Source organism: Malaya genurostris, chromosome 2 (genome assembly GCF_030247185.1).
Source record: "Malaya genurostris strain Urasoe2022 chromosome 2, Malgen_1.1, whole genome shotgun sequence".
Classification (NCBI taxonomy): domain Eukaryota; kingdom Metazoa; phylum Arthropoda; class Insecta; order Diptera; family Culicidae; genus Malaya; species Malaya genurostris.
In genome coordinates, this window is record NC_080571.1 from 344,713,936 (window position 1) to 344,738,437 (window position 24,502).

The window sequence follows — 24,502 nt, forward strand, 5'->3', positions numbered from 1 at the left end:
GAAGTTAATTTCCCACGGCTCCCACCGAAGAGGGCCACTTCCTCGCAGCAAACCAAAAGATTCAGCCGCTGGAAAAAAGAATCTTCTTCAAAAATCCCTCCTGGATGGGGCAAAAACCAACCACAAGCAAAGGGTGACTCTGGTGACTTATTCTCTGCTGAACAACTGATCGTCATTTTACGAAACTGCAGAACGCGGTTAGATCAAATCAACGCCTTAGGCAAATTCATCATCAAATATGCAGTATAATGAGTTGATTGTAGTAAATTAAAATGCTTGCTCACTCAGGAGCAAAACTGCTGAATTGTCCGACTTTCTTCAAGAGAAGAATGCCGATATTGCTATTTTAACTGAAACTCATCTTAAACCTGAAATTTCTATTTTTATTTCCAATTACAGGATTCACAGTCTCGACAGGGCAACTACCAGAGGAGGGGGAGTTGCCATTGCCATTAAACGATCCATTCAGCATAGGCTACTGTCAGCCTTTAAATTGCAACTTATAGAAGCCATCGGAATTGAGATTACAACGACGATGGGACCCATCATCACCATTGCTGCGTACTACCCCAAACAAACCAATCTTCGAGATGGAACGTGTGCATCATTGAAGCGAGATCTGGCTATGCTCACTCGACGACAGAACAAATTCATCATTGCTGGACAGAACAAATTCATCAGCTTTTATACACATTCTGTCAAATTTTGACGCATATCGTACGATTAGTTTTTGTTTGGCGTCTATACAAAGAAGTTGAAAAATTTTCGTGTGGCGATTTTTATAATGGATGAAAACTTAGAACAACGTGCGTGCATCAAATTTTGTGTTGCAAATGGATTTAAGTGTTCCGAAACGTTGAAAATGTTAGAAAAGGTCTTTGGTGAATCGTGTCTAGGAAAAACACAGGCATACGAGTGGAATAAACGCTTCAAAGGTGGTCGTACAAGCTTGGATCATGATGAGATCCTTGGCCGCCCAACAACATCTGTTACTGAAGAAAACATTGAATCGGCGAAGCAAATCGTGTTGCAAAGTCGTTCTGTACCGATTAGAGAGATTGCTGTGTTGTTGGACATCTCTTATGGATCAGCCGAACACATTTTAACTTATGTTTTGGGTTTGAAACGCGTCGCTTCTCGGCTGGTGCCAAAAAAGCTGAATTTCATTCAAAACTGCGTCGTGTTGATGTGGCCAAAGAGATGATTTTCAACGCAGATAGTGACCCCACATTCATCGAATGCATCATAACTGGTGATAAGGTGTGGATCTATGAATATGACGTCGAAACCGCACAACAATCGACCGAATGGCGCTTCGAAGGCGAACCGTTGTTCTAAATTTTCATCCATTATAAAAATCGCCACACGAAAATTTGTCAACTTCTTTGTATAGACGCCAAACAAAAACTAATCGTACGACATGCGTCAAAATTTGACAGAATGTGTATAAAAGTGTTGCCAACGTTGAGAGAACAAAAGTTTACCGATTGGACAAGCGCGGGAATTTTAAAATGAAAAATTCCGGTTCTTTTTTGATCATAAGGTATGTGTGGTTTTGTTGTTGTTTTGCTTACCCAATGTTTAAACGATAGGGTCTTGAATAACCAATCAATTTCTACCACATGGGGATCTCGAATTAACCGCAAAAATGTTGATTGTCGCAGAATTTTAATAATTTTTTTTCTACTTGGTGGGTAGAAGAACGAATAATATTTTTAAAATTGGTATTCGGCCAAAAAAGTTTGCGAACCATTGAGATAGATGAAGAACTAAACAACTAACAACTCACCTGTGTCATCGCCTTGGTTGCCGTGTCCACCAAACTGCTCCAGTCCATTTCCTTCATGTCAGGCAGGGGAATCTTTCCACCGGTAGCCGAATTGCCGTTGCTGACCGCGGAACCATTACCACCACCATTAGTCATCATACTGTTCTTCAGAATACCACCGGCGACTGCCGCCGCCGCCATCATTTGCTGTTTCCGACTGGGTGACATTTTCAGATGATCCTCGTTGATGAGTAGTTTGCCGGAATTGTTGTTCAGCTCGTTGGCTGGACTGGAACAGTTGCTGCTGGATACTACCGTGGTCGGACGTGCCGCCGTAAATAGCACATCCGGATCCTGTTCGGAATGGTTGATATTGACCGAACCGTTCGCATTTCCATTGGGCTTGGAGAGCTTCAAATTGCTGGAAGATCCCAAATTGATTCCTTCTCGCGAACGTGATTTCTGGATTAACGGTTGAATCGGTTTCAGTCCACCGGCCGCGGCCAGCGACGAAATGTTTCCCAGACTGTGACTGTTCGGGTGACCTTTTTGCATTTTTTCGATTGACCCTCCATTGAAGTTGTCGTCACTCGAAGCGGCAGCAATGTAGTCCGGATTGATTAGCTTCATTAAATCCTCTTGCAGGGAACTACCCGTGTAGTTGACACTGTTCCTTTGGGGAGCTGCACTCTTCTGGCGCAGTTTTGTATCGATGATTCCACTGTTCGGACGGGGACTGTTGTTCCGGGAACTGGAGGTACTACTCGAACTGGGAGGCCCATTGGTGGTGGTGGTAGGTGGTTTCTTTCCACCGTTGATTCCGTATATGTTGGTTGTCGTTGCGGATCGCTTTAGCTGCGGTGAGTTATGTCGTGATAGATCTTCTTCCTCGGTGGCACTCAGGTGCTGAGTGTTGGCAAGATTTTTCATGGAACTACTATACAGTGGTTCGCCTCCGTTATTTTCATGTCCGTTATTTTCACTGATAATCAATCGTTTGAGTAGGGCGATGTTGGCATTGTTGTTCGCATTGTTCATCACCAGTTGGCGTGTGGTGTCATTGTGAAGTGACAGAGGACGGGGAGTTACTCCAGCAAGGGGTAGCGAATTGCTCGAGGATGTTAACTTTGGGTGATGATAGATGTTGGGTTCCGATGGAGGAGGCATACTCGGTGCGGCGGCTTCTTGCTGTGGGTCTAAAACATCATACCAACGTTCGTCGTTGGAAGAGTGACCACTCGAAGAGCTGGTTAGAGTTCCCATATCCGGACAGTACCGATGATCGTTCGACGGTGGAACACCGTTCTGGTTCAGAGCGGTGAATGATCGGCTACTACTTCCCGTACCGTAGCCGGAACTGTTGCTCGATCGTGGAGGAGAGAAATTTCTTTCGTATCTCCTTCGGTGATTTGCCGACTGCAGCTGAGCACTCGGCAAATGTTTCTTGCCATTTTTATCGGTTCGCTCCGGAACGCTATCGTACTCATTTTCGTAGTTCATCGAGTTAAAGCGACAGTTTTGCAACGAACAACCCCTTCGTGGGCTAAAGTCCGCAAATGATTCTATCACCGTAACCGTGACCTGAGCGGAAGTTTTCAACAAATCGACCATCTGATCGTGGGACAAGGTAGCCACGGCTACCTTGCAAATTTCCACCAATCGGTAGCCCTGGCGTAAACCGGCAGTCCATGCCTGTCCGGAAATTTCCACCTGTGTCACAACTCCATCCGGTTGCACATGGAAACCCAGTTGACCCATCGGATTTCTCCGAAGTCCCAGCTCCAAAGCACCACAACCATTGGTTACGGCACGTAACCGCTCAATGACCTCGAGCTGTTCATCACGATCGCCCGAATCTCGCATATTTAGCGTCACACATTCGCCTTGATGGTGATAGACTCGAAGCGAATTTTGACTGGTTGACCAACCCAAAATTGCTTTACACGGCGTTACGAAGATGATCTGTCGGGAGCATTCCTCAATCAGCACAAATGTTTCCGCCGAAATGCCCAGAAAACAGTCGACATGCGTCGACTGGCCACTGTCATGCAGCACTACCTGCCAACAGAATGCACCCCTTTGCGTTAGATCTCCGGAAAATCTCGGTTTACTTCGTTCCCGTTTCTTACTCGGGAAAATCGAAAACTTCTGTCCGGTATCGACCAGCGTGGCACTGCAATAGTTGCTCGTAAGATCCTTCAGATATTCCTGTCTCGTTCTGGTGGCCATGGTAGCAAATTTCTCCGAACGGTGAGCCGCATTTTCCGCGTTAATCACTTTGGACAGCAGGAAATCGGCAAAGTGTTTACTTTTGGCATAGAGAGCTCCCGGCCGTACGGGCGGACCGAAAACGGGCACCTCCTTCGATCGGGACACCGACACCCGATACTGGGTATGATCGGTGCAGGGATTCACTGCCCGAACGATGATAAACACGTGCTGAAACTGGCTACGTATGTTCTTTGGAGTAAACGGGAGAGCGCCCGGTTCCTGGAAAACAACCGTCACGATATCGTTTCCGATGTGACGTTTGCGCAGCAGTTGCTGCCGATTGTTTGGCGTAAAAGGAAGCATGGTGGAAACGTGGAACATAATTTCACAGTCCTGATAGCTGGCATACAGCGAGTGCGTTCCCGTCGAGTCCGTTTTATTGTCCAGTCCGGCTTTGTAATGTTCGAAACCCTTCAAACGAACCCGTTTTCCGATGGTGTCCAAAAACTCGTTGAACGCGGGACCGGCGTCTTCGTTGTTGTACATGTCCTCCTCGGACGACTGTCCCGCACGGCAGTAGAGAATACCGACCTTGTACTTGTTGGTCAGACCCTGTTCGTCTAGCTTCAGGAGCTGCTGTTCGCACTGTGGCGTATTGACACCCAACCTCAAACAACTGATTTGTACTTCTGGCGCAACGTATTCCAGAATTTCTTTGGTACTAACATGTTTACCCGGTCCCCGGGGATTCGGAATGGAATCTTCGATGACGGACCCACGCAGTGTCAACAGTTCCGACGTTCGTACAATCAACCGGTACAGATGCTGCTGAGTTTGGCTGGTGCTCGGTGTCACATCCGTTCCGTGGATCGTCAGGGTGGGCGTTGTAGTTGGCGGCAGTTTGTCCTTCTTGATCGAAATCGCCACCGGTCCCAACTGTTCATCCATCCCGAACCAATTCTGATGTTCCTGACCGAAGAAAAACTGACGATAGTACAGGGCACCGTTGTCAATCTGTTCGATCGGACGCGAACCTTTCTGGTACGGGCAGGTATTTGCCTTCCACAGTGTTTCACTCGAACTACATTCCAGTACGGAAACTCCATACGCCAGCAGAGGTCGATGGATTGCCCGTCGCTGCTGACCTACCGGAAGCGGACTTTGCATCCTCGTCAAACTAACCTCACGCTCTTCTTCTCCACCAACTTCATTCCGAAAGAAGGGACAGCTTTCCAACAGTTCATTACCCTGTCCGTCTCCGTAATCTTCATCTATACTTTCGCCGTCCGGAGTCGAAGACCGGGTCCCGTAGGTTGCTGCAGCGGATGCTCCGGTTGTGGTATTCCGCCTTCTAGCCAGCAACAGTCCCCTCAGTTTGGCAGCGTAACCCAAATTGGCGGTAAGCGACTGACAATCGAAATGAGCAAACGCTCTTCGTCGTTGACGTTCTTCAATGTCCGCCGATGATACCGTCGTAGTCGACGAGGCACTCACATTGGACAGCATCGAAACATTTGCACTCATCGACGGATCTTCCAGCGAAGCACTTTGGGTCTGTTGAGCACGTCCTGCCTTTCCCGCTTGTCCTCCGGATGATGACGACCACAGCCGATTGAATTTCATCCTCAACTTAGGACTTGCATTTCCCCGATCTAAACTATCCTCTCCGGAGGATATCCCGCCACCGCCGCCGCCGCCACCACCATTGCGTCCACCGTCGTGATGTCCGTGATGTGCTACTACTGTGTGATGATGTGTGTGATCCATCCCGAACACGGCCGGCCTGTATTCGGCCAACATTGCCAGGAAACTTTCCCCCGTCGATTGTCCCGCGTGATGTCGATCCGACGAGATCACGTCGATGGAACCGTGACTGCCGTATTCCCTACGTAAATTACTTCCGCCCGGGTGTAACCCATCGTGATTGCCGCTGTGATCGTGGATCAGCTCCAGACTCGAATTACTTCTGTACAAATTTTCCGAATTCGGTGGAGCAAGCTTTCCTCCCACGGTCATACCGTTATGCCGTTGAATGTAAGGATACCGGTCGTGAACTGAACTTCGCGGTCCAGCAAGCCCAGCACCGACCCGTGCCCTCAGCACATTACTGTTGTAGTACTCGACGGCGTGCATCGCTCGTTCCCGTGCCGTACCACCGGAACGTCCTCCGCCCATTTGTTGTTGTTGTTGTTGCTGGTGTTGTTGCAGACCCGACAGCGACTGGGAAGGATGAAGATGCTGCGGTGGACCGATGTGATGGTGAATTCCTCCTCCTCCTCCTCCCTGACCAGACAGCAGATTTAGGTTTCCACTTGGGGGACCACCACCGTTAGTGGCCATCATTGACGGTGTCGATTGCAACGGTGGTCCACCACCGAGCTCCGCTTGCATTCCCATCATCCCATGGTTGGAATCCTGTAATAAATTGTTGGAATAGAAAAAAAATTTCGTTATTAGATTTCGGTTCGAATGCTATTATCAAGCCTCGAGATGATTATCACTCAGCTTGGTCAATTAAATATTTGATTTTTTTTCAGGCGCGAGTTCGATACAATGAAGGAAAAGGCTCAAAGGCGACCTGACAAAGCAGAAGCGCGACGACAACCTGCTGGCGGAAAACGTGTGGAAACGTCAGAAAGAAGGAAATAAAACCTGTGGGAAAGTTTACATAGTTTTGTCCTTTCTGCTTTCTAATCTCCTTCGAAGGCCGTAAATTGCTTTTGAATGACTTTGAACGTGAGACAGTTTCAAGGATGCACGGCACACACCAGCTCTCGAAATGATCCAATCATAAATTACTAGCCTAAGGCCGTTTTTCTGTTTCGCCTACACGACCAACCGACCGTTGTGTCCAGTCTAGGATAGCAACATTGGAGGTTCATTGATCCAAATGTCAAGCATAAATTAATTGATACCTACACAACTTGATGTAATAATTCGATTACTTAAAATCGAGCCTAGAATCCGATTCAGTGTCGGGCCGACCGAGCGAATGCGCTCGAGAAAGAAAGAGAGAGAGAAAAACCAGACACGACCAATTGACTGCAATTGACTTCAATTTGTGATTCATTCTACACCAGAAATTCACGATCCGTTACAAATTCGATGGAAATCCCCCACACTGCTGATGATGATGATCTCTAAACTGAACCGTCGGTTATCGCAAGGTTATCGATTTGTCACTTTGCCGGTCAAGAATTAAGATTAAGATTTCCGAAGCTCATCAAATTCAATCCAATCACGCACTGATTGCTAATCTGCATTATTTTTTTTCGGACTATCCACTTCCACCACCGGCACAATTCACCTTGAACACCGTCGTCTCTGCTGTGCCGTAGTAAATCGAGTGTAACCAGCAGAGGCTCATGTTATTATGGCCAGCACAGAAGGGCGACTGATGGCCCTCCCGATGATGACGGCTGATAGATAGGCCCGTCGTCGTCAAGTTAAAGTGAGAACACACCGAGAACCGCACGCGGAACAATCGACTCATTATGTCGGCAGTAAATAAGAATTATTCAAATTCTTTCGCTTTCCTCTTGCGGGTTGCCGACAGAACTTTGTTTTTTTTTTCTTCTTTTTCTTTCCTATCAGGCTCGGTACATGGTGCATTCTAAGGCGCGCGCATAAGAATTTGCCTCCCCGTCCGCCGATATGTGTTTGCATTTGCATACAACGAGCCAATGCCTGTGAATGGTCATGTCTTCGCCTTAGAGCTTGACCACTAAATTGAAGAATCCACTGCGGAATTCCAGGCGGTTGGTTTCGAACAATCGCTTCGTGAATGTGATCTGCAAATCATATTCGAGTTAAGAATCAATTCCGAACAGGTTGATAAAAAAAAGATGAAAACGATAAACGCACAGATTTTTTTCGCCACGTTTTTTTAACTATACAGGTAAACCTAACCTTCACGGAAAGTGATCCGTCAACGAACAAATCGTTCTGGTAATCACCAGCTACTGCGATTGCTTGGATCGAGGAAAACTTGCAGTATACAGGGTAGTAAGTGAATTGCCGATTTCAATTTCCCGTTTTTTCCCGGTTTTACCGGTGCGCGAGACAAAAAATTCCCGGTTTTTTTAACAGGCTCAAATCGCCTATGTTCAGTATTTTTTTTGAATATTTCTAGAAATCCCACATCCAAAAGAACATCGAGAGTTGAGAAATAAAGTATCTCGATTTAGAAATAGAAAATATTCATTATGCCAAGTGCACATAACAATGGCAAGAAGTCTTTCTTGGGTTTCTCATATAGATAAGTTATGCAATCACTGCGAAAACCGATTTTGGAACCAAGGCCCGGAGGGCTGAGTGTCATATACCATTCGAATCAGTTCGTCAATGTAACGTTTTTGAGCGATCAATTTTCTCAGAGATGGCTGAATCGGTATTCCGAACTATTCAGTACTTTGTAAGACTACCACTAAATACGTCTTATTTAGGCTATCTGGAAAATCAGTAGTTCTTAAGACTCTTAGGATTCAAACTAGGAGATTCTAGAGATGGGCTAAACCGTTCATTACAAAGAATCGCTCAAAACATGATAGTTCTACCAAAAGAATTAGTTCTGTTGAACCGTTCTTTCGTTCTTCTTTTTTATATATCATTTGTTTTATCCCGGCTTTAACCTTTTTGATTTCGTTCTTCTGAAACTTTGCATGTTTTTTCGAAATTAATATGAGAGATACAGATTACAGATTCAATAATAGTGAGCAGTGCAGTAAAACTTCATTCAATTCAACTGAAACTGAATGTGGAACACCTTGACGATCACCCTACTGCAGTAAACTTCAGTCCCATATCGATTTTCGCCAATATTGAGTTAGCTTGAGGAATGCAAACTATCCTCAATATTTTCTCAGAAATTGCAATAAAAGTTGAGGGTTTGTGTTAAGTACCCGCATATCAGTCCCATTCAGTGTAAATTTCAATAATTCCATTTGTTGCAATATTGGAATAGCAAAGGTGTATTGCCGATATTTCATGTACTAATACCATAATGGGACTGATATGCAAGTATGGGCAGAATAGATGAAAGACAAATTAGATAGCTGAAATATCAATTACAGAATACACATAAATTAATAGTTTCCTCTCTTAGCTTCCATGTTTAATGCTTTACTCCATTTATAATTCTATTCATTCGCACTTGCTCACTACCAACAGCGAAGACAATGAAGCAGCTAGACTACTTGGCACTGACCAGGAAAACTTCAAATGACTAGGTACGATTATTCAATTGACGATGAATTCTGGGAGCTTCACTTGAAAATAGCAGCAAAAGTCAAATGCATTAACAGTTCGGCTGAAAAGTTCGTATCGTTTAATAGAAACATACATTTTTTTGCCAAAATTCGTTTTTATTATTCAACATAATTGCCATCAGAGGCGATACAGCGATTATAGCGATCTTCCAACTTTTCGATACCATTTTTGTAGTACGATTTGTCCTTTGCCTCAAAATAGGCCTCAGTTTCAGCGATTACCTCTTCATTGCTTCTAAATTTTTTACCAGCGAGCATTCTCTTGAGGTCTGAGAACAGGAAAAAGTCACTGGGGGCCAAATCTGGAGAATACGGTGGATGAGGGAGCAATTCGAAGCCCAATTCGTTCAATCTCAGCATGGTTTTCATCGACTTGTGACACGGTGCATTGTCTTGATGAAACAAAACTTTATTCTTCTTCAAATGAGGCCGTTTTTTTAAATTTTGTCTTTCAAACGCTCTAATAACGCTATATAATAGTAACTGTTGATGGTTTTTCCCTTTTCAAGATAGTCGATGAAAATTATACCATGCGAATCCCAAAATACAGACGCCATAACCTTACCGGCTCATTGTTGAGTCTTTCCACGCTTTGGGTTCGGTTCATCGCGTGCAGTCCACTCAGCTGACTGTCGATTGGACTCCGGAGTGAAGTGATGGAGCCATGTTTCGTCCATTGTTATATATCGACGAAAAAAAAACCGGTTTTATTTCGATATAACAGCTCCAAACACTGCTTAGAATCATCAATTCGTTGTTGTTTTTGATCGATTGTGAGCTCACGCGGCACCCATTTTGCACGAAGCTTTCTCATATCCAAATATTCGTGAATAATATGTCCAACGCGTTCCTTTGATATCTTTAGGGTGTCAGCTATCTCGATCAACTTCACTTTACTTTCATTGAAAATCATTTTGTGGATTTTTTTCACGTTTTCATCGGTAACAGCCTCTTTTGGACGTCCACTGCGTTCATCGTCTTCGGTGCTCATATGACCAGTACGAAATTTTGCAAACCACTTACGAATTGTTGCTTCGTCCGGTGCAGATTGTAGATAACACTCATCAAGCCATTTTTTGGTATCGGCGGCACTTTTTTTCATCAAAAAGTAGTGTTTCATCAACACACGAAATTACTTTTTTTCCATTTTTGGCATGCCTTACTCTTCACTATACGGGGCCGGGTGTCAATTAAAAGTTTCAAGATAGCCGCGTAACCTTTTTGTGTCATAATTTTGAACGTTAATAACTCGGTCATTTGTTGATGGATTGTTATAATTTAACAACCAATCGATCCGGAAACTTTTAACTTAAACATGTATGCCGACGTCGTTTCAGTATTTCAATAGCATACTATTGAAAAAATGGTTGGAATCGACCTATGTTTTCATCCACCAATCCCTGTTGTAGAAAATGACGTCAACTTTTTGTTCGGCATAGGAGGCTTTGCGTCATGCATAAAAAACACCGCATCGTTATGCGTAGTATGAAGAGAAATCTATAAATATAGGCTGCACAATATTTCTTTGCATAGTTGATGTTTGACTGTGAATGAAACAAGTAGCTTGTCCAGTGATCTGATGACTGGATTGTATATGCGTTCACTTGCTGGATTGTCGCTTATGCATTATTTGTTGGTGAAATTTTCTGTTGTCTGCGCAACACCGTGTTCGCTTGAGTATCTTATTTATCATCTAGCTATTGAGGAACCGAATCAGCGTGGTTACAGATTCTTTTGAAATATCCCTTGTATTTAGCAAATTTTTGGCCGATTTTGCCATTAAAAATGCTTTACACTTCGCTTCCCGAGGTTGGGTGTCAATTCAAAACATGCAAAACTAATCGCGTAACATTTTTCTGTCATACTTTTGAACGCTTATTAGTCAGTCATTTGTTGATGGATTTATATAATTCAACAACCCATCGATTCGGAAACATTTAACTAAACCTTATGAGATAACGTCATTTGAATATTTCAATTGCATACCATTGGAAAATTGGTTTGAATTGAGTATTTTATGTTGGTTCTCTGGTAACTATCAGGCCAATTTAGAATTATCGGCGATAGATTTTTCGGATCTAATTTGCAGCGCTTGTTCCTCGATGATTTGTTAATGGATTTTCCTAATTTAAATGATTCCAAAGCTTCAATACATGTTTTAATTTGTCAACGGATCGGTTTGCATACTTAAATCTCCATTCCCATACGAACAAAACGTGACAATGTGACTGAACAAGTTGTTGTCCCACCAGGAATTAAACGCTTCAAAAGATACAAATTTAACTTCTGAAACTTATCTAAAAGCGGTCTCCTCGGTTTAGTAGTATAAATGAGTTCCACAGGCTCACATATACAGTACAATTAGATGCAATATCATATAGTATCAAAGATAAACTGAAGGTAAGTTTACCTGCGATTTTACATGTATCGTTTGAATAGCAACCCTCGTAGAATTTGGTTAACCGCCAGTTTCAGTTTAATCATTATTAGCTTCAAAACAATAAGCGTCTGATGGCTACACGTGTTGTAATTATGACAATGTTCATTCATGTGTTAATAACATCAAGTTACAATATGAACAAAATTTGGGAATTTTGTGGCGTATCCATTCCGTATATTCCTAATATGCCAAAGCGAAAATCAATGTAAGTAACTAAATATTTTATGCGGACTGTTTCACATGTTTTCTTCCTCGTATTGTTGCCATATTATTTACCGACACTTTCCGAAGATTATCGACGATTTTGAAGAATTAATAAAATAACACCATAACTGAGATTACTGGTACAACATTCTCTTGGATCGATTAACTGTTTATAAAATTAATAAGTCCACCCAGTGAACGACCATTATTAGGTTAAAACTGGGGGTAAATAAACGATATAAATCAAATCAAATTAATTAGTTTGTACGTTTCTCGAAAATTATCATCATAAAATAGAATAGTTTCATTTGTTCAGGTTTAAATCTTTAAGTTGTTTGTATCTAAAATTGAGCTTTAAAGTAACTGTGAAGTGTAGTGAAGTTTAGTGTATCATCATCATTATCATCTTTATTTTTGTATTTATTATGAAGACCCTAGAAACATTTCATTTTTAATGTTATTGTGCTCGGTCGTGTCTTGAATACAACCCTCTAATTTTTTTCACAATAACAAAAGTAGCTTCACTCAAAATGCAATATCTCACATACTAATAATCAGACAGCTGTCAAATTCATACACGTATCTTTTGAAGGTTGGTACTAACTGAAAATGGTATGGATTTAATTCTAGTGGCGCCCTCTCATAGAAACGATACGAACTTTTCAGCCGATCTGTTAGTAGGAATATGCTGACGGTCAGGGGCCATAAGTTTCATTTTCATCTTATATTATTCGATTGAAAATGAAATTTTACCGCACTGATAGGGAGTACTTTTTGCATGTATTTATACCAACAATCATTCTCTTTTCATACGTTATCAAAGGTCACAAATGTGTGTAACTTCTACCAGATTCCTCGGACCAGCAAACATTCCGACAAAACGCAACTAACTTGTATACATCCTCAAAGAATTCGATTACTTTCATTTCTATATAGAGAACTATCATTCTTAAATAAAGAACTCGTATTCACTCACTTTTCGAGGAGATATAACTCGTTGAACTCTCTAGTGTGTTCCAATACTATATTAGTCTAGTATAGTCTAAAAAAGTATACCTAAGGTTAAAAATGAACCAGAAACAATTCTCCTCCCGATTCCATCTAACAACATATACGATATTCTTTCAAAATTGAATTTCGGCGAAACAGAACAAAATCCTTCTAAAATTCTTAAAATGGACTCTTGTCGCTCTGGAAAAACAACAACAATCTATGCCTCTAGTGACTGAGATGATTTAAGTTTGATTCTTCGTCGACATCAACACCCGCATTCTTGTGAATCCTCTTATGAAATCCATAGGTAATGATGTTTAATATAAACTAAGCATTAAACATTCACTTAACAAATCAAACCATCCTCTAAACCTTTCTTTCAGAAACCAATTTCAGCTCTCAAAGAAGGAAATCAAATACTCATTGCAAACGGTGGACAAGGTCAAAGTCGACAGCTTTTTTAATTTTGTGAATCATATTGAAATCAATATCAAGATTACAACACAAGTATTGTCTCAAGATGGCATTACTGAGACAAATTATGATGACATTAGGACAATTATTAGCCCACTCAAAAACATGAAGGCTCCTAAGAATTTTTCATAATTTTATTAAACATGTTACCTGATATTTCTTTTGCAATTATATTCTGCAAACTTATTCTGAAACTTAACAGAAATCCAGCAAAAGCATTCATTCGATGTGCTGTTGTTGATAACAACTAAGAAAGCTTTAATGCTTTCTGATCCATTAAAAATTGCTGCCAAACCCTTACAAAAATTGCTGAACGAAACATGGGAGATTGGCCCCATCTCCAATGAATTGTGTACCATAAAACCTGTATGGAACAATAGGATATTTCAAAACTTTTTTTTGAACTTCTCACTCAAACACAAAATGGAGTATTGTCTCCAACTTTTCATTTCTTCAATCAGGAAAATCATGATGCTGAAAATCTTTACTAAGATTAGGATTAGTAATTTTTTCCTGGATTTGCACTAAAACTCCCGACTTTTTCCCGTTTTTTTGCGGTGAAACGAAATTCCCGACTTCTTCCCGGTTTTCCCGGTCACTTGCCACCCTGAGTATAGCAGGTTGCAAAAAAGTCGACCTGAGTTACTCGCTTGCTGCGTTCGCTTTGCTTGTGTCCGAATGACAGATTTTACACCCTCATTGAATATAACTCAAAATTGAGTCACTCACCACTCAATTTCATAGAAAGTGCACATAATCTCATGTCATTTTCGTTTTTAAATTGCACTACACTGGTGTAGCGAAAGCTGCACCTAAACCGTTCGTTTTTACCAAATGCACTACACCAGTGCTACACTTTTTCTGCCCCGATACCACTGGTGTAGCACTCATCAAAAGATTGGTGTAGCTCTGTGCAATGGAATCGTTCATTGTAGTCAATGGTTACTGTTTATGTTTTCGTCAGTTTTGTTCGTTTATTCATGCCTCAGTGTAGCACTGTACCGGTGTAGTGCAAATTAAAAACGAAAACGCCATCAGCTTGAGTTACCACCTATCTTCTTATTTTTGAGTTAAGGGACGAAACTGTCAAAATTTGAATATTGTTTACTCGCTGCTGATTTTTTTTTGTATATTAACCCTAGTTAAAATCATTCTACTTTCTTTTAAATGGGAAGCGCAAAAAAGTGATTAAAAAACGTTTAATTTTGACCGGACACATTTATGTTGGACTTATCACTTAGCATAATTGAAACCACAATATTTCTATTGAAAACATTTATGATGATTCATGGTTCAAGAAAACCGGGTCTAAAAACGGCAGAGAAAAACGATGTATTCTTGAATTTTTAAACTCGATAAGAATATTCCGAAAATGAAAACGCACGAAAACTACAAAAAGGTTTTTTTCGCTCAAATGTTTGAAATCTCAACGCTTACTCAAATGCGAGAGAACTCATGGCTTGAGTAAATTTTACTCAAATCTATACTCATGTTTTGACATATTGTTCCAGTTTATGAATTTTAGTAATCGCAATTTGAACCTTCAGTTATGTCCAAAGAGCGTGCAGTTGCTACCGCCAGTGATGTTTAGATCTAGGAAAAAATTGGCAGATTTACGGTTCCGAATTTTTCGTAGGGAATCTGCAAATTTGACTATCAATGAAGCCAATGAATGCTAAAAACTGTTCTTTATTCGCGTAGTGGAATACCTTTTTTATAGAGCATTAAGATTTGCTTGAAATTGGTTTTCATACCCTCCTTCATTCCACTGAATATTATCATGTTACAGTAAAGAAAATCGCTTCAATCGGATGATAATCGTGGGAATGATTTTGAATGATTGTCATTTCATTATCATGTGTGAGTTTGTGGAACTTTACGATAGTGATATTGAACTGAATGAGATTTTGCTCGTAATGTCCCATCGAGTGATCATGATTATCATTGATTATGCGGACAGTGATTTTTAAATGATGAGAAATGATAATATAACTATAGTTGCCGTTATGCAATTTTTTTTTTATAAATTGTTCAGTTAAATTTAAAAATATCTTTTATTATTTCAGTTGTGTTAGCATTTAAATCTTGTTTCTGATAGTCTTGTTTTTAGTTGATGTAAAAAATACTGACGATCCAAAAACTTAAAAAACCCCTTTTTTAATCCATCTGATGGTGTGATGATTCCTTTCTCTTTATTGCTTATTTTTTTACAATCTTGAATAAAATAAGAAATTTTCTTTGGGTATAAACTAACATAACCTTTTCAAGTTGTAGACAGTTATGTCCATTTATGAGTGACATTATTTAACACATACTCACACGTAGACATTGCTCAGTTCGATAAACTGTGTCGAAGGGTATAGAATACTCAAGTAGCAATCCGCAACTAGTTCTGATACGACAAAGTCCAAAATATGTTGCAACAAGAGCACGAACATGTTTTTTATGTTATACTGGTTAAAACAATGTGACAGCAGTGTTTTTTTATAACGTAAACATTAAACTAACTATCATTTGTAAGTTATCGTTACTTGATTCTAACATATCTTTAATCACAGCTATGTTTTTAGCTACTAGTTGAAAAAGGTTTATTTTCCGTTGCGAAACCATTATAAATACGTTAACGTATATGTGAATCGTTACTGTGAATTGATATAGCAATAACTTAGATATTATAAGATTATAACATATAATTTCTTCATTATATCAGACAGTTATCGGTAAGTTTTCCCAACGTTATGATAACTAAAATGCAAACAAAACAACCTTTGTTGGTTTGAATATGGCGAACACAATATGGAGTCTCAAGAAGTGTGTGAAACGTAAATAAAACCAGGATATTACTTTTTTCAAAACTACTTTTTGCCGAAAATAGTGAAAGGCAGAAAAGTCATTTTTGTTCTATGCACATTGCACCGTCATAAACACGAATAATATAATATAGGGAAGATGAGAAATCACTCTACTTGGAATAATTTTGAGCATTCTGAACATAGGGTTATTTTGTTGTTAAATTTTTATATCTTTATAAACAGATTTGGATTGAAGGCGCATAAAAAACAGTTTAGTAAAATTGAATTCCGCTCGACAGTTTTTGGATCGTTGTGAAATTTGTACCTTGTATCAAGTTTGTGACTTAAAGTACTCTTCTGCTTTTTTATTGATGATAGAAAAGTATTCTGGATTCATTAAATATTTATAATGTCGATGGTGACTAAGTTTCAACTAGTTTACTTGGAAACAAGTTATTTTCAAGTTATGAAAAGATAAGTTATTTCAGTATGGCATTACAACGTAACGACAACATATTTTTAGCCGACTTAACAACTAGTAGAAACTGCGCTTTTTGAGTCATGCAAGTGGTTAGATGTTAGTAACAATCACTCAAATATCTGGTTGCAAACAAGTCACAAACAAGCTAGCATAACAAAAATTGTTACTTGGGTACTTAGCCCTCTGGGCCAATTTTCACTAGTTAATTTTTCAAGAGATTGCATAAATTTTCTATATGAAAAAGGCAATAAGTGTACTTTTATAGAAAAGCATCGTTATCATGATTTTGTAATAACACTAACAAGTAGGTACAAATTGAATAAAAGTTTTGAAATTTTACATAATTTTCACCTGAACAATATAGATTTAAATGTGGCAACTGCACGCTACACGAAATTTAACAAAGCACGCTGCGAACGGAGCAAAGCCGCACGTACCGACGAATACCAGTTTTGCATCGTCATTTTCAATTATGATTCAAATGTTTTGACACTATAATTTCGGAGCCGGAAGCACATTTTGGGACAGTGTGAGCTTTAATTTGAATCATGATTCGTGAAAATCAGTTTAACCGTTGTTGAGAAATCGAAGTGAATTCCATTTTTGGAGATTTTCTTCACTATTATCGATGCTTTCGGAAGTGAAACCGGGGGACTAGTAGTCCTAAAGTAGTTTTATATATTCTCTAACTAACAAGATCTTCTAACTAGATGAATTTAGCTGTAAGTTTTATACAAATGTGCACCTCGTTTCGCCATCGGATCTTTTCATGGACTTTTTGAAGACTGTTAGGACCTTTTATTTGTTTCTTATTTTGTGAAAATCGGTTAAGAAAATTCCCAAAAAATTTAGAGCACATTTTCTCATAAATTTGCACATATGTCCGGAACCGAAAGTCGGATCCAAATGAGATTCAAGAAATTTGTATGATGCCATAAGACCTTTAATTTGAATCTAAGTTCGTGCAAATTATTATTACACACACACACACACACACACACACACACACACACACACACACACACACACACACACACACACACACACACACACACACACACACACACACACACACACACCGGCGTTCATATACGTGCGCACGCTGGCAGCTCAGTCAGTCAGTCAAAAAAAAGATCGGCGATGACGGCGTCGACCAAGTGCGGTTTGGCTTTAAGATCTGAGGACAGAGGGTCACGTGTTGAGTTTTGGAGTCGACCACGTGGCTCGCTCAATTCCCTTTGCGCATCGTATTTCTCTTGTACTCTCTCGTATATGAGCAAACTGTACCGAGTTGCCACCATACATTTTATTATTTTGATGAGAAGTTTTATCACATTAATCTATCGTATGGATTGGACCAAAGACATCATATTAACAAGATATCCAGCTCTCTCATTTTCCGAACAAATCATTGGCAACATCCTTTTTTGAGAACATGGCACCCTCAGGCGAGTCCGCATCGAATCTCGTACATAAAAGTAGGGGAGAGAAATGTCAAATTCGTACGCACCAAAATAGCAGCACTGCGCACCTATACAATTGACATGACATGTTGAATGTGATGCCGTTCGATGGCGTTGCTGAACTGAAGATTGATTTCGCTCCAAGCTGATAGGGTCTGGTTGGACATTACATGGATTCCAATGAACAATGAAAAAATATTCAACTTTCACAAAGATTAAATGTCTGTGTGTTTGGCAGCCTTGTCGAGCCAATTTTATTTCTCTCTCCTTTTCCAGAATGCTATCAGAAAACCAAAGCGAAAAAAAAATGGCGGATGCATTGAAACTGACTTTGTTTCACAGAAAAATACAAGACTACTAACCGCATTTAAACTAAATTATCTAGACTTTGTCACGGTAGATTTATGATACAAGCCTTCAAAGCCGAGATATTCGATGAACAAGTAGAGGTTTGCATTTCCGAGCGTTCCAAATTGCAGCAGTTCTGCAGTCAGAAAAAAATACAACACGACCGCTAAACTCAAACGCTAAACGAATCATTCTGAAAATTTCACAGAATATTCTCAACTATATTTCGAAGACATTGTCAGGTGGGTTTTTCTACATTCTGCACCGTTTCCAAGAAAATTCAATTTGAAACGGGAAAATAGCAAAAAAAAAACCTACCACTTTACGGTACTGTCCAGTGTGTTTCATGGCGTTTTAAGGGGCTATTTTCACGCTTCAAATCTGATTTTCTCAAATATCAAAAAACTCAACTGACAATCTCTTAGAAAATTAGTTTAGATTGTTCTGTGAAAATTTCAGAATGATTGTTTGTCTTTAGCGGTCGGGAAAGTCTTTTTACCGAAGGAAGAATTGCATAGCTGAAAACGGCAACTTTCAACTTGTTCATTGAATATCTCACCTTCAAAGGCATGCATCGAAAATCTATTCTGACAATGCCTAGATAATTTAATTTAGATGCGATTAGTATGTATTGTAGCATAAAAACGTAGGCGTTGTCGCGATAAAAATGAAGTGAATGTTGTTTTTGTGAAGGTAAGTCGATTTCTATGCACGCGCCATTTTTTCTGCTCCAGTTTCCTGGTAACGTAACGAAACATGAGAGAGAAATAAAATCGGCTCAAAAAGGCTGCCAAACAAGCGGCAGCTTTCTTGGATTTTATGTGATGTAGTCAAACTTGTAACCGAAAATATTAAAACTTTCTTGGCCACCCGGCCACATCGAGAGTCATTTTGCACATTTGCGAGAGAGCATGGAGAGAAATGTAATACGCACAGCGAGCCACGTGGTTTTACGCGACCTACTGGCCTCAGCCCTTAAGCGTGCTAATGTCATGTTCGTATTTTCCCATAGTCGCAAAGTCAAAATATGTTATGGCCTACTTGGTTCAAGTGTGGAAAAGAAAGAAGACTATTAATATTTTGATTATTTGATTTTTTTTTCCTTGAGAAAACATTCTGAATAGTTCGATTTTTGTTTTGATTTTTTCTCGAATTAAGTCTTGAATTTCTTAGAGCAGTAAGATTTCTTGTTTTCTTTTGTGTGAATTTTCGTCAATTGCATACATTTCAACCATCGGAAGAAACGGCTGTTTTGTTGCGAGACTGTTAATAAGAGGTCATTCCTTTATGTTGCTTTGTGTAAAATAAGAATAAAATAAATAAGAAATCAGTTCAAATGATGACAATTATTAATATAAAATTTCAAAACTGACCTTCTTGGTTTAGTTCCTATAAATTGTGTCTGTGTAAGGAAAAAGTTTAAAACACAAATTTTGGGTTTCTCATCGCAATATGCCCTATCAAACGAACATATGAAATCAAAAAAAAAAAAACGATTAGCACATCCTCTTTTTCAAGCAATCAATTCTGGGCCGGCCTACAGCTGTATTTATTTACCTTCCTCGCCACCTCGACTCGAAGCGATTTTTATTTATTAGCTCACTTCAGTATCAACAAACAACGCACAATTGTAACCATTGTAATAATGAAAAAAAAAACCCTTCAATGTCTATATTTATCAACAAGTCAAGTCGGTCGTATTTCTAGCACCCATTGATCGAACCATGCTTTACCGGTCTCTGTCACCGCTGTTTGAACAGTTCGCCGGTGGAATGAGGGAAGGGGAGAGCATCCACACGTTGCATCGAACCTTCATTTGGCATGTGGGGTCTCCTCGGTCCAATGGACTACGGCGAACTACATTGATCAGCTGAGTTCGGGACCCAATACCCAAAGCCAAAGGCAAGCAAGCCGTACGGAATCATTCAATTGGAAAAGAAGACACTGTTGTGAAATGGATACCTATCCACCTATCGGATTGCCGACTGTGGTTCACTAGAGACATGAACAACTGTCCGCCCAACGAAGAGAGAGAGAGAGAGAGAGAGGGGTGGTTGCATTCTGAAGAGACGATGATACCGCGGTTTCGTTCGGTCTTCCGTGACGGCGTTGTTTTCATAAATATGCAATCGAGCCGCTTGAGAACCGTCCGGGATGGGAGTAATTGTATAATCTGATTAGCGTTTTATTTACTACTACTACTCCTACTACCAATATTACCAGTCGGAGAATCACTGTTCTTGAGTTGCCGGTTTGCTTCATGTGGCGGGATACAAAAATAGGAACTACACTTCGTACGTCTGGTCCTAGCGGTGGCACACAAATCTCCGCGGGTCCTACGCAATTCAACGGGCGACGTTTCAAGTTTATTACTATTCCGCTCAATCCATTGCAAAACGATTACTGAAACTTTGGATTAATGTCACCGCTTTGTCGTACGGGGTTCGTTCGGTTTGATGTGGTGTAAATTTGATTTATATTACTTCGAAGCGATCCGAAGGTTCCGTGGGATGTATTTAGCTTACTTAGCGCCAGAGCAATGCAGTGTGATTGAGCTTGCCGTAAGTAAGCGTACCGATGCAGGTGAGTAAGTGAATTTTTAATTTCAAATCAAATTAAAGTAAAAATTGTTTTTGTATTTGGATTATCAAACATAAAATTTTTCCAGCGTTCAAAATCTGTAAGCTACTCCAAGAATCAAATCACGGATTACAACTGATCAGTTGTGAGCGCTCCGAATTGCGACAAACCAAACTACTTTACGGATTTACCGCTGCTTGCAATCAACATTTAGTCAACTACCACCACCAGTCAGCAGACCGCAAACGGAGATCTTGAACTACGGCAGCGATTTGCGGTTTTTGTCTTCTCTGCTGCGAAAAATAAAACCAGTCTGAGATAAACTTTTTCTTTCGTGTATGAGTTTGTTTACACTTGTACTTAGTACATTTAGTCTCAAACCAAGCTTTGCTCTCGATCGAACCTGACTTTTTCTTGTTATTCCGCTTTTGATCACGATGCGCGCCAGCAGTTGTTTACGTCTTAGTCTGGGAGCCTCGCCATTAAGTACTTTTAGATCATTTTAGCAACAGCATCAATCTAAAATTTTTGGAAAATTTAAAACAAAAAATACCTACTGAAAGATGATTTTTTCTCCACTTCCACGTCATTGTATTGTTTATGTCAAAATGTCTGCTTCTATCATTCCGGCATGGCCTACTACGCAAAACATCAATACACAAACTGAAATTCGCGTTAGCATTTGGATCGGTATTGAATCAACCTTCGAACGGTTTAGTTAACAGTAATCAATCAATTCCGTCAATCACTTCGTCATTCGGTTGTACAATGCAAACTTAAACCGGCGCAATGGTGGTGGTGGTGGTGATCCAATGTAAAACCCCCCGACAACGCGAGTACTTCCAAAAGCGGTATCATTGAACCGATTCCAATTACATGCGCTTTGAACCTCAACCGGGAGAACTGGCAACCTACGAAGGAGAATCTTCCGTAATTTGACTTCACACCTGCCCTCTTCTCCACCATCACCACCACCTCCTGCTGCTGCTGCTCCATTCTCCTATCGATGCTCGAATTGTTTTCGTTTGCCCATCAGGCATCGCTTCGTTTAACTCTCCCTCTCTTGGCCATTACCATGTTACCTAATTTTATTACCTTTTCACTGTTTTGCCCCAACGCGTCACGGTTTATGGACCGTGTAGAAGAGTTTCTTTCCCAAAGCTTGCCGGTAGCGGGTGGTAGCTGGGGTAGCTGCTGGTAGATAGTGTTTTGTTTGCGTCAATCGGCCTGCCCTGCCGTTTGCCGCCGCCCCGTCAGATTTACGCATACAAACAACGTTTCGTTCTCCGCCGCGGGATTCCTAGATCAATTTCAGCTGCCTGATGATGAAAGATCATTGCATCTGATGTATTTCAGTTTCGGTCTGCGCCACAGGTACCGGGTAATTTGGTGTGAAATTGGATTAGCTTTCAGCTCATTGAGATTTGAGAAAGCGGCTTAATTTGGAGGCTTCATGGAATGTTGATTTAGATTTACATAATAGGTTTGATCATTTTCGCGAATCACTTCTTGATGTCCGAGACCTCTAATTTCTGTGTGATTCGTTACGACACAAACGGTAAAATGATTGAGACATTTAAAATATAAACCGAACAAAGTATCTGCTTAAATGCTTGTAGTTTTGACATTATTTCTCCAAAAAATATAAATTTTTGAAACATATGGTATGACAAGCGATATGTCAGTGCAGTGAAGTATGTAGTAACTTTTCGTATTTAAACGATTCAGTATTTTTCTAAACATAAATTTTATCAGTAATACTATGTTCACACCTGCAGAAAACAACATGTTTTAACGGTAGTAATATAAAGTGAAAACCGTACTGTTCACACTAACCTACGCCGCACACAGCTCTTTTGAAGTAGTTTAATATGTAAGTAGTCTCATCTGCACCTTTCTGCGCCTTTTGATAATAGACAAGTTAGAATTTTATAAAAAAAAAATAAAAAAATGCTCTATTTCATTAAACTGAAATGATAGCAGCATAGTATGTTTGAGAAAGTTGTGTAGTTTTTAAAGATGAAAAATTTTGTATAACATGAAAAACTCATATAAATTGTAAATATATATACTTTCTTACAAAAACTGGTTTTTGGACACCCTTTTCAGAAAATACATTCTATCTTGAATTACGCTCAAGTTACGGGAATAGTACCTTCAGCAAACTTGTTTGAAATAACTTTCTGCACAACTTTGTCGAAATAACTTAGCCCCTATGTTGGCCCTGAGCTAAACTGAAATTTTTATCTCACTTTTAGGGAGATTAATCACATAAATAAAATTTGCCAAAAGATGGCGTCTATTATTCTAAGCAACTTTGCTGAAGATACTGTACCTCAAAAACCACGATCCTGTGAGTTATCAATTAAGAGCGTGAAATTGCGCTTTTGAACCACTGTGCAGTGGTTCAAAACTGGAAAAAGACGGTCAAAAGTCTGTACTGACTTTCACTAGTATTGAGCATATTTTTCCTATAAATTTTGTAAAAATCAGCTGCATAAAGTTGCATATTTCGCTTCGGTGTAAGGTTTTATCATAGGTAAAAAAAACCTGTTTTAATCCACCTAGTGGTGTAATGATGCCTTTCTCATGTACATATAATATTGTGGTATTCCATTCAAAATTTATCTCTTCGATTTTTGAAACAAACCAAGAGATTGTTTGTGAATTAACTAGTATAACATACAGAATAAAACAATGCTTTGATTGCGTGAGTCATCCACATTTCCACAAACGAAAGAACCGACCACCAACTAACATGACAGACAAATTCTTCTAGTACGCACTCTAAATTACGATTTAAATGTTTGTTGTATCCGAAAATATTTTAAGTGACGGTGTACAATATTGAACACACTTTACCCTATAATTCCGAAACCGGAAGTCGGATCCGGATGAAATCTAAGTTTGTGGAAATTGGTCAAACCATCACTGAGAAAAGTGAGTGAGATCTATTTTGGTATATATGACCACTATTTCCGGTACTTCCGGAACCGGATACCGGGAACCAGGATTGCCGGAATCGGTTTGTTTAGTTGCCTACTGATAATGACTTTCGATTTGTGTGGTTTTGAGACCAGTTTAGAAAATTTTTTACGTTTTTTGTTTCGCCGGTTTAAGTGACGGTAAAAAAAGAGAAAAGTATTTTGACAACATCTGAAAATAAGAAATAGGCCAGGTACTTCTCCTAGCTATGAAGGATATTATCGTTTCACACTTATTGCCAACGTTTCGAAGGTTTATTACTTCAAAACGTTGGCCATTTAAGAGAAATAAATATTTTTGAGCAGCAAATGACCAAAACAGTCATCTATTATTTCAAAACAAAAACTGTTGTACCAGACAGCATTGCCAGGTTATTTTTCCACAAATCTGTATTCGGCGCAAAAATCTATCTGTACCATACCGGTATCAGAATCTCTTCTACATAAGTAGCAGAAAATGTCACCAAGGTCTCACGACAACCTTTTCTCAAATCTAT

The 24,502-nt window shown here is 39.9% G+C and overlaps 1 protein-coding gene across 4 annotated transcripts in view; it reads right to left on the reverse strand.

Moving 5' to 3' along the window:
* LOC131431937 (signal-induced proliferation-associated 1-like protein 1) overlaps positions 1 to 24,502 on the reverse strand; it is a 202,678-nt gene that overhangs the window by 3,284 nt on the left and 174,892 nt on the right. For 2 of the 4 annotated variants that reach the window (XM_058597912.1, XM_058597913.1), the window contains one exon: positions 1,790 to 6,394. In XM_058597912.1, the coding sequence (XP_058453895.1) occupies positions 1,790 to 6,394 (4,605 nt within the window). The other 2 variants (XM_058597911.1, XM_058597914.1) reach the window with 2 other exon arrangements.